Source organism: Musca domestica, unplaced genomic scaffold (genome assembly GCF_030504385.1).
Source record: "Musca domestica strain aabys unplaced genomic scaffold, Musca_domestica.polishedcontigs.V.1.1 42, whole genome shotgun sequence".
Classification (NCBI taxonomy): domain Eukaryota; kingdom Metazoa; phylum Arthropoda; class Insecta; order Diptera; family Muscidae; genus Musca; species Musca domestica.
This window is the reverse complement of record NW_026712329.1, coordinates 2,269,853-2,281,823: the sequence shown is the minus strand read 5'-3', so window position 1 is coordinate 2,281,823 and position 11,971 is coordinate 2,269,853. Positions and strand designations below refer to the sequence as shown.

Below are 11,971 nucleotides of genomic sequence, written 5' to 3'. Positions count from 1 at the left end.
GTACTTATCTTTCATTAGGGTTAATTTAGAGTTAGGAGGTGTTTTTTTTTTTACGGGAAATACTAAATATGGAATTCGATATTTGGGAAGGGATATGAATCTTAAATTAATGTGCATTGAAATTAGTCATCCAATTTGTAACTTGATTTTAATAAATTGTGGTAATTTATTTAATACATTCTACTTGGGGGGAACCACTTGGCTGAACATAAATTAACCTAATATAAATTCATTATTCCACAACGAAGTAGCGGGTACTTGCCAGTTTTTAATTTTATTGTAATACCCCAACTTGGAAAATGTGAAGATCCCAGATCTTAAAGTGTAGAATTTTAGTCTAAAACACATCTTTTTTTTACGATTTAGTATGAATTAAAAAAAAAAAAAAAAATAAAAACAAGTTCGGTCCGGCCGAACTTTTAATAACCTCCAACTAGAACCAATTATGACCCTAGAACCAATTATGACTCACAAATACGAATTTTTAGACATATTCGTGGGAAAATTTGGCAAAAATCATCAAAATACCGAATATCGGGAGGTACCGCTATATAGGGCTATAGAAAAGCGTGGACCTATACATACAATATTTCGCCAACGAAGCTAGAACTCATTATGACAAACAAATTCCAATTTTTAGACAAATCCGTGATAAAATGTGACAAAAACCATCAAAATACCGAGTATCGGAAGATACCGTTTTATGGAGGCTATACCAAAACGTAGACCTATACATACAATGTTTCGCCACCGGAGCTAGAACCCATTATGACCAACAAATACCAATTTTTAGACAAATCCATGAAAAAATGTGGTAAAAATCATCAAAATATCGAAGATCGGGAGGTACCGTTATATGAGGAGGAGGTACCTCCTTTCCAAGATGGAGGGTATAAAAACGCCCTCCTTTATCACCCAACTATAAACTATGATTTAAAAATTCTAGTTATAGCCGTTTCATCTGGGCGTTGATGAGAGAATCAAAAACTCATCTTTTTACATATGTTACATATATATTTCAGATTTCTATATCTGAAAGGATAATATATTGTAGTTTTTTGATCAAAATATGAATTTTGAAGATTTTGGCTCTAAAATAAGAAGTACGCCTTTTTGTTCAAATTTCGAATAGCGATCGTAATTTTCGTGCGAAATTTCAAACCACTAGCTCTAAAAATATAGGATTTAATCACAAAATATTGTTTACGCCTTTTTTAGTAAGAATTTTCAAAATACGAGCTAATCTGAGTACAGAATATAAACCGTGTGAAAAAGGTTTTTTGGTACTATTTAGTACCTATGGTTTCGAATCTTCAAAAACCCCAAATTATCCAATGTCTTGTATAAAATGTAACCTAGAACTGAATTTTGAAGACTTTAGCTCTGAATGATTAGTAGAAAGTTCCGAAAGCCCCGCCCTATCTCGGCTCTAGCCTTTTGAAATGGCACTTAGCCACTCATCTTTATCATTGCAGATATATTGACTCTGAACTATTTATTAAAAAAATTCAAATAAAATCTTCGGTGTTTTTGCACTTTATTTTCATTTTTTTTTTTCTTCTTTGAAGTACAAAATTAAAAGATTTTCTTTTTATTTCGGGAATAATTTCGCAACAACAAAACTTTAAGTTTTCTTTGTTTTTGTTTTTTTTTTTTTAAATATATATAAATAAATAAATTTTGATACATCAACTAAAACTAGTCAACGAATTATGAATAGAATTTGTTTTAGAATCGTTTTGCAGATCACTTAGAGAATAAGGAAATAAATAATAATACACATTAGAAATACAAAAATAGAGTAAGGTCCACGTGCTTACGTAGAGAATCGTACAAAATATTGAAATATTTTACAAAAAAAGAGAGACGACTGGTGATGGTTTATGTGCGGGGTGGAGGATAAATGGTGGCTGGCAGGGGGTGCTTGGTGCATGGGACACATGCAGTCGCGGCGCCACCCCCCATATGGTAGTGTAGAAGCATCTGATACAAATGTTGTACATGACAAATCACCCTTTGTGATTTGGAACGGCCAACAACTGGCCTCTGTTGGGGCCGCACAGTCACATCCGCCATTTTCAATCATTTTGTTGGCCGTCGCTTACATGGCGGTAATCATGTGGCTGTCATCCTGCTGGTTGTCGGCGATCAGTTTCGACTTGGTCTTCGAAATGTCGACAATCTGTTGTTTTTTGCTGTCATCTGTGCGGTTGGTGTTGTTGGCATCGACGTCATCCTCATTGATGGTGTCCGACGCATATGAATTGGGTGGTGGTGAATCTCGTTCCTCGTTTTCTTCGTAGATAACGTCGCAATTTGTGGGTATCGACTTGGGTGGTGGCTTCTTGACTTGCTTTGTCTTTTTATTGTTGTTGCTGTTGTTGTTGTTCATGTTGGCGTTGTTCTGTTGCAACTCATTCATTTGGATTTGCATTTCACGCAGGCGATCAGTCAACAGATACATATCACGTTCCTGAGACTCACAGCGTTCCCGTAGCTCGGCAATTTCCCGTAAGTCTTCAGGACGAGGATCACGTCGTTCATAGCGCATACGCATCTCCTCAAAGAGATTGGTGAGACAGCGACATTTTCGATGTAGCTGTTCGATTTCGTTGGCGTTGCTAATGTCCCGTTTGTCGAGAGCGATCTTTTCAGCATCGTAGGCAGCTTTGAGATCTTTCAAGTCACGTTTGTAGCGCAGTTCGATTTCTTTGATTTTCTCCTCGGCATCGAACATTTTCTGTCGATGTCTTTCGGCCAGTTCTTGGAGGGCTTGTTCCTTTTCGGCTGTCAATTTGACTTTAAGTTTTTGCAGCTCCTTTTCGTGCTCTCGCGTTAATTCTTGGGTATTTATTTGTAACTCTTTGGCAAATTCTTCTTTAACTTGGCCTAAACGTTCACGGAATTTTTCCTCCATTTCTTGCTTCTCCTCCTCGAATTCGTTGCGCAATTTCAATTCCAAAGCTTCCCGTCTTTCTTCTTCCTGACACATGGCTTTTTGGAAGTCACGATCTGCCCGGTCCAAATGCATGCGAGTCTGTAGCAAAGCCTGATCAGATTTTTCTCTTAATTCCAAGAATTCTCTCGATTTACGTTCCAGTGCCTCCTGGGCTTCGGTCAACTCTGCTCGCAGCTCTTCCTCGTTGGCGGTATAACGATTTGTGAGGGCCTTTAACTCTTCAACATGCTCCACTTGCAGCTTATCCAAGGCATCGCGTCGCTCGTCCACATAAACAGATTCAAGTTCATTTTTCAGTCTTGTCATCTCTGTGTACAGTTTATCTTCCCAAAATGCGGCAGCTTCGTTGCGTACTTCATCGATTCGATAAATCATTTGACGTTCCTTATCATAGAGAGCATTATCACAATGGAATTTTATTTTGGTAACAGCCTCAATTTGTTCCTGCAGACTAGTGTTGGCTGTCTCTAACTCTGTCTTCAGAGATTCGATTTGTGACATCAGAGTTTGTATGGATGTGGCCTGTTCATTGACAACACCGCGCAACGAGGTAACCTGTTTCTGATAGATTTTCAAATCATCGGCTTCTTTGCTCAACGCTTCCAGTTCATTTTCGAGAAGTTCGACATTTTCAAAGGCTTCCTTACGTGCTGCCTCGACTTTATCTATACGTTCTTTGCATTGCTTTTGCGTTTCACGCAATTGCCATTCACAGTCGGTCATTATGGATTCTTCACGTTCTGGAAAAGAAGAGAAGAAGTTAATGTTAAAGGGAGTAATGGACATATTTGAGAAATTTGGGACCTTAAAGAATTTCAAAATTGGAATCGGAATCTAATTAGGTTATTTCAGATATATGTAGGACCGTGGAAATATCATAGAATAAAAAAAATATAATTGGTTTTTAACGATTTTTTTTCTCAAAATATTAGATTGCGGATTTTTTTTTTTAAGAAATTTGAGTTTTGTTTAACAATGCCGACGTTTTCAGACATTATTTTATGTAAAATCTTGATAGCTACAGACATCGGCTCATGCAATGTTGAGAAATAAAATTTAAATTAAATAAAATCTTAAATCTAAGAGCGGTTATCCAAACAGAGAATAGTTGAATTAACAGAATATTTAAAACAGTGAGAGTAATCTAAAGTTTAAACAAACTTAAGTTTTAGTTCAGATCCCGGATCCCATATTTTCATTAACAGAAATTTAATTTTCAATTTATTGAGCAAAATATTTACGGATTGTTCAGAGAATAACATTAAGAGACTTAAAATATAGGATTGCAGATTTTTTAGAACATCATTCCGCTACTATTATATCTAGGGTAATGCATTTCTAAATATGAATTTAAGGGACTATGATCGTGGAGAATTTGCAGGGCCAAACAGGATTGTGTATTATTTAGGACAATTTGCAGGCCCGGTCTGAATCGCGGATTGTTTAGAATAATTGACCTAATGACCATACCAGGGATCGTGGATTTTGAGAAGATATTTCAGGGACCGCCAAATCAAGAACTGTTGGTTTATGAGGAGAAACTTAAGAGACAATTAGATCAAAGATCGAAATATTTTGACAACAAAGTTCAAGGACAAAAAGATCAAGGCTTTGCATTTTTGAGAGTTATATTTTGGAGCCACAATGATTCTTGATCGACATAGAAAATTGAAAAGAAATTTCAGGGACCATTTCAGAGACCAAAAAAGGTGATGTTTTTGAAAAAAAAAAAAAAAAAAAAAAAAAACTGGGATAATCTGGTCCACGATTGTAGAACAACAGACTAAGAATGGGTGGTTGTTGTGAAGAAATTGCAGGGACCAACAGGTCAAAGTTTCTGGAAATTTCGGGCACCACGACTATGAACTCAAGGATGGTGTACTTACCAGAAGAACTTTCAGGGGCCACCGTAACAACGGTAGCATATTTTTGAAAGAAAAATTCAAAGATTATGAATTTTGAAGGATTATAAGGAACTTAAAATGCATTATTTAAAAAAACAAGTAAAAAAGCAGCTAAGTTCGACCGGGCCTCAACCATTTCGAAGGAAATTGAAAAATTTAAAAAAATCCGAAAACTACCACTTAAATGAAAATCGTTATTTGGGGACTATACGAAGACGTGGACCTGCATACGAATTTTTTTTCATAGGCTGTAGTGTCCATTAAGAACTTCAAATACGAAATTTGTTACAATTGCGGTGAAAAATGACGCAAACATCATGCAAATATGGAGAATAGGGAGGTACAGTCATATGAAGGCTATACGAACATATGGACCTGCATATGAATTTTTTGGCCATAAGTTGTAGTACCAATTCCGGTGAATAATGTTGCCGAAATCGTCATAATACTGACTATATACATGGGGGCAATACGAAGACGTGGACCTACATATAAAAATTGTTGTCATAAGCTGTAGTACCCGTTACGAACTTCAAATACGAAATTCGAATAATGAAAATACCGAATATCGGGAGGTACCGTTATATGGGGGCTATACGAAGATCTGAACCTGCATACAAACATTTTTGCCAGGCTGTAGTACCCATTGGCATCTTCCAGTACGAAATTTGAAACGATGCCGGTAAAATATGTTGCTGAAATCATCAAAATATCGAATATCGTGAGGTGCCCTTATATGGGGGCTATACGAAAACGTGGACCGACATGGCCCATTTACAAACCTAACCTGCCTACTATGTATAAACTATGCATGCATGCAAAATTTTAGCCTTCTATCTCAATTCGTTCCAAAGATAGAGTGATTACAACAGACGGACAGACATACAGACGGACATCGCTAGATCGTCTTAGAATTTTACGCTGATCCAGAATATATGAATATTTCGAGGAGAAATGACAAACGTTATAACCCTCCATAGAATGGTGGATGGTATAAAAATAATTTTCAAGACTATCTGGTCTAGGTCTGGATTCTTCAGAAAAAATTTTTGGATCAAAGATTTTTAACAAAAAATTTCAGGGACAAGGTGAGCAAGGTTCTGGATTCTTGAGAGTGAATTCAGAAACCATCATGCTCCGTGGTCATCCTGCATAATTAAAAATAACTTTTAGAGATCACCAGATCAAGGATAGTAGACTTTTGAGAATAAGTTACAATGACCACAATATCAATGATTTTTGAAGAAATTTCTGGAACCAGATACAGATCCAGAATATTTAAGAACACCAGGGCAAGAATAGGGGTTTTTTGCAAAGACAGTAGCAGATTTTTCAGATGGTTTTAAGACTATCAATTCTGGGTCGGAGATTTTTAAAGCCGTGGATTTTAAAGAAAATTTTACAAAGTAATCAAATCCAGGATGAGGCATTTTACAGAGGAAATATTTCAAATAATCAGATCGTTAATTTTAATAACGAATTTTTTAAACAATCAGATCTAGAATATTGGATTTTTAAAAATAATTTCAAAGGACTTTCAGATGTGTGTTCATTGATTATACCCTACACCACATAGTGGTAAGGGTATTATGTCTTTGTGCATTTGTTTGTAACATGGAGAAGGAAACGAGTTAGACCCATAGTTACTTTTGAGAACCTTCATAGAATCACTTTCTGAGTCGATTTATGCATGTCCGTCCGTCTGTCCGTCCGTCCGTCCGTCCGTCCGTCCGTCTGTCCATGTATTCTTGTGAACAAAATGCAGGTCGCATTTATTATCCGATTGAGATGAAATTTTCCAAACAATATTTTTTTGGCCCAAGGACGAACCCTATTGAAATTGGTGAGAATCGGATCAAATTTAGATATAGCTCCCATATATATCTTCATCCGATTTCGGGTTAATTGACCACCAAATGGCCAATATCAGCCCAAATGGCCCGAATTTTGGCACACGTGACCGAGATTAGCCTTAAAGCAAATACAACAAATTTGGAGAAAATCGGTTCAGGAACAGCTATAGCTCCCATATATATGTTTTATCCGATTTGGTGTTTAAGCCTCTCACATTCGTAATATGCACTCCACAAGAATGATATTTGGTACCAGATATAAGATACAGCCCAGAAATAGCTGTTTGTAATTTTATCGAAATCGGTTCAGATTTGGATATAGCTCCCATATATATCTTCATCCGATTTCGGGTTAATTGGGCACCAAATGGCCGATATAAGTCCAAATGGACTGAATTTTAGTACATCGGACCAAATTCAGCCTAAAAGCAAGTATATCAAATTTAGTGAAAATCGGTTCAGATATAGATATAGCAACCATATATATGTTTCATCCGATTTAGTGTTTTAGTCCCATACATTCGTAATATTCACTCCACAACCGTGATATTTGGTACCAGGTATTAGATGGAGCACAGGAATAGCTGTTTTAAATTTTATCGAAATCGGTTCAGATTTGAATATAGCTCCCATATATATCTTCATCCGATTTAGGGTTAAATGTGCACTAAATGGTCAATATCAGCCCAAATCACCTGAATTTTCGTACATAAGACCGAATTCAGTCTAGAAGCTAATACGTAAAATTTGGAGAACCCCGGTTCAGAGATAGCTATAGAATTAGATAGATTTTGTACCAAATATCTCATAGAGCTCTGAAATGCACTGTATAAACCTTTTTACGAGAGCTCTACTAAATATGCATAGTGGTGTAGGGTATCATATAGTCGGCCCCGCCCGACTTTTGAGCTTTCCTTACTGGTTTTTAAAAAGAGTTTTCAGGGGCTATAAATTCTAGGATCGCGGACTTTAAAAGAGAATGTTCCAAGTAATAGTTTAAAATTACTTTTGCGAGCTCTCCGGCAAAAATCTAAATTCCCATTTTTTGCCATATTTCGCATATTTGTCATTAATTTTCCATTCTTAAGTTTAAATTTGCCTTCAACTCACCCATATTTTGTGTCCGAAGCATTTCAAATTCTCTTTGCCATTTATCCTCACATATTTTCCTCTCATTTTCCGAATTTTCCAGAGCACTCTTCAGCAAAGCTACCTGTTCTTCCAGTGATGTGCGTATCCTTTCGACTTCATCGCGCTGTTCCTGGGCATCGGTTTGGGCTTGAGCCAATTGGGTTTGTAAATTACTAGCCAACGCTTGCGTTTGTTTATATTTTTCTTGTAATTCGTTATACTGAGTTTCGAGTTCATCTGTGTAAGAAAAACAGAAACAAACATAGAATGGGGGATATACAAAAGGCTAGAATTACTGAACATTGGCCAATTGCACCCTTTGCAAATTAAAAACGAAAAAGATAAGGGTTAAAAAAGAACGACTACAAACCATATTTCGCTTTCAACTCATCTTCGCAGTCGTGAAAACGATGGCGTAGATTTGTCTTTTCATCCTCCAGTACTTTCAGTTTTTGGCGGACATATTCATCATCCCGTTGAGCTGCATTTAATTCTCCCTGTAATCCTATTGCATTGAAAGAAATTGCATTAAGTTTTTTGTTCTACGTTTTGTTTTTCATTTCGGTTTCTTTCGTTGGGGCTTAGCGGGCGTGGGTGTGCAAGCATATCGGTTTGCTAACCCCTTTTTTCGGCGGCCCCTTTGTGAGCACTACACCCTGACACTTACTTTCAACATTCCAGGTTTTGGTGGATAATTCTTGTTCTAAGGTTTCAATTTTCATTTGCATTTCATTGATTTTCGTTTGCAGTTGATTCACATTTTTGTGCGCATCTTCCAGTTGTAGCGTAAATTGAGTTTTCTGCTCCAAGAGTTCCTTTCTGCAATGGAAAAGAAAGAGAAAAGGGCTCCAATTGTGAAAATATGTTAATGGAAATTAAAGTGCAGAACATTGATCTTAGATTGTTTTAATCTCGTTTTTATTCGAACGGGGAGAAATTTGTTTTCTTATCTGTGGGAATGAATATTTAAGAGAGTGAGCTTAAATCGATTTTGAATATTTTTTCAATAAATTTTAATGTAGAAATAGATGCTCTATAGCAGTTTTTACCTAAGGAATTTATTTAGATTTTTAATGCAGAGATAGTGTTCTAAATAATTTAAGGATAACAATGGAATTTGGAAAATGCTTCAAATATAAAAATTCGTATGTTTTGGGGAGCGCAGAATGCAGTATTTCAATCAAATAGTTTGAAGCCTGTAAGAAAAGTTCAAATTCAATATCATTATTAAATTAGCATTACGGTCTGAGTCCAGAGAGAGTTATATCTTAATCTGAATAGTTTTTCGGCAAATATGACAGAAATTTTTCTAAGCTCGTTCCATATATCATTTACTTTATAAGTTTTACACATTTTTAGAAATTATGAGCTCCTGTAAGAATACAATACAATGATAATGGCAGAATGCATCTCCGCTGGTAAAAATATAGCTAAATAGAAAAAATTAAGTGAAACTCCAAAAAATTAAATATTTTTCTTTGTAAAGCCAAAATTTTAGGTCTGCATCTCAACTGTCGTGTTGTTTTCTAGTACAACCCGTTTTGCTGGCCCTTCTAAAGAATACATTTTATATGTACTATTTGTTTATCATTCAAAACAATATTAATTTCGCTTTAATTGTCCCGTTTCTGCCTTTGATCGATTTAACATCAATATAATTTAATGTGATTTTTGTTCAAATACGGTGTTTTGACACTTATGCTCAGCATTTGACCACATGTTTATATACAGTGTGAGATAAATAAAACTGCAACAAAGTCAAAAGCCATAATTTTTAAATTTTTTTAAAATTTTATTAAATGAAAGCAAAAAATTTCGGAAAAAGCATCCAATTTTGGAATAAGTTTAGAATTACACGAATTGATCATCTTTGGCACGAATTATGGCCTTCAAACGGCCAACCGAATATTGCTCTGCAGTATTTTGGTCCATTCCCGACGAAGCGTTTGCTTGAGGTGATCGACACTTTTGTATTTTTTAGTGCCAACCTTGCTTTCCAAAATGCTCAAGACACAATAGTCCAACGGATTGGTATCCGGAGATTTTGGTGGCCATTGTGTGCTGGAAATGAAGCGAGGAACCTAAATTCGTAACCATTCTTGGATGGCGCGTGTTGAGTGCTATGGTGATGAGTTTTGTTGGAGTTTCCAAGTTCTGCGGCCAATATGTTTGGGTGCCAAAGGCTTTAATACACCCTCCAGAATATTTTTGCGATAATATTCGGCATTTATTCTGATGCCACGGTCGATTAATACTAGCGGAGAGCGACCATCGGCTGTTATGGCGTGATGGTGTGCACCATGGCCGGCGCTTAAGTTCTGGTGGCCAACCAAAGGTGCACATTTTCAGCTGATCTCTTAGGCAAATAAACACGATCATTTTATTTGTTTATAAACAGTTGGACAATGAATGTTTTCTCATCGGAGAAAACCACATTCGGCAGTTCACCACTTTCGGCCAAGCGGAGCAACTCTTTAGCTCTTTTGAGTCTATTTTCTTGCCTTTGCGGTGTAAGTTCTTGCACTTTTTGGAATATCAATGCGTTTACCCCGAGGTCATTTTTATACCCTGCAACACTATGTGTTTGGGGGTATTATAAGTATGGTTGGGCCAAAAATTATGTAACACCTCGAAATATTGGTTCCCCTTATAGGAAAGTATAAATCTATCTTCCTATCTCGCCGAGTTGATTCGATCTAGCCATGTATGTCCGTCCGTCCGACTGTCCATGTTAATTTGTAATCACTCACTCTATATTATGGCTCGAACTTCACGAAATTTTGGATTGGGCTAGAATAGAAGCCTATTGCTTTTGGAGATGATCGCATAATATTTAGGGCTTGAAATAGACCAAGAACTGAAAAATTTCCTGATTTTACAATTGCTCTACAGGTCGCAATAACGGACCAATCGACGGAAGTTAGGGCTGGGCAGATGTCTCCCAAATAGCGAAATATTTACAATGAGTATATACAAAGGAAAGGGATGTTAGCTAAAATGTTTATATCTCAAGAATGGCTGGACAGATTTTGACAAATTTTGTCAATTCTGAATGGCCCCTTGGCTTAATAGAATAAAATCTAAAAAAATCACATAAAAAGATGCTAATAATGATGTTAATATAGATTTTGTAGTATTTGTGACATTCTTTTTATTTCATGCATGCAATTTTTTCAATTTGACTTAATATTGAAGTGTATATTTTGTAATATTTTTATACCCTACACAACAAGGTGGTCAGGGTATTATGTCTTTGTGCATTTGTTTTTTACAGGCAAAAGGAGATAACCCCATAGTTCCTTTTGATGATCTGCATAGAATCACATTCTTAGTCGATTTCTGCATGTACGTCCGTCCGTCCATCTGTCCGTCTGTCCATGTATTTTTTTAAACAAAGTACAGTTCGCATTTATTGCCCTATCCAGATGAAATTTTGCACAAATCATTTGCTTGGCCCAAGGACGAACCCTATCGAAATTGGAGATTATCGGTCAAAATTTAGATATAGATCCCACATATATCTTCGTCCGATTTGCTTTTTATTGTGCATAAAACGTGTAATATCAGCCCGAATAGTATGAAATTTTGCACAAATTAGGTCTGAAAATAAGTATGCCAAATTTTATCAAGATCGGTTCAGATTTGGATATAGCTCCTATATAAAACTTCGACCGATTTACGTTTTATTGTTCACCACACATTTAATATTTGTCCAAATGGGATGGCACTTACGACCGAATTGAGTCTAAAAGCTAGTATGTTAAATTTGGTGAAGATCGGTTCAGATATAGCTATAGCTTCCATATATACTGTTCATCCGATTTGTTATATTTGTTACCCACAGCCGTAATATGCACTCCGTAACAACGATATTCAGGGAAATATATCAAATACAGCTCAGATGCTGATGCTGCTGATGTTGCAGTTTTCTTCCGTCCACTTGACTTGACGTCGGGCTTCGCTACCAGTATCACGGTAACGAGCGATGGTACGAGTCACAAAAATTTATTCACATTTCAATGCTGGAGAGTAGCTGGTCTGAATCTCAGTGTCAGCAATCAGTAATCATACAAAAACGAACTACCAAATATAAGATCGCAAGTCCACCCCATCGGTCATAAAAA

At 36.4% G+C, this 11,971-nt stretch overlaps 1 protein-coding gene across 1 annotated transcript in view; it reads right to left on the bottom strand.

The window, feature by feature from the left end:
• Positions 1-1,520: 1,520 nt before the first annotated feature.
• The window catches only part of LOC101892965 (histone-lysine N-methyltransferase, H3 lysine-79 specific), a 30,652-nt gene continuing 20,201 nt past the window's right edge, over positions 1,521-11,971 (bottom strand). The window contains exons 2-5 of the mRNA XM_059127046.1: positions 8,515-8,666; positions 8,218-8,352; positions 7,827-8,084; positions 1,521-3,699 (exon numbers count right to left, since the gene is read on the bottom strand). Coding sequence (XP_058983029.1) covers positions 2,102-3,699; positions 7,827-8,084; positions 8,218-8,352; positions 8,515-8,666 — 2,143 coding nt within the window. The 3' untranslated portion in view covers positions 1,521-2,101. The remainder of the gene's footprint in view (positions 3,700-7,826; positions 8,085-8,217; positions 8,353-8,514; positions 8,667-11,971) is intronic.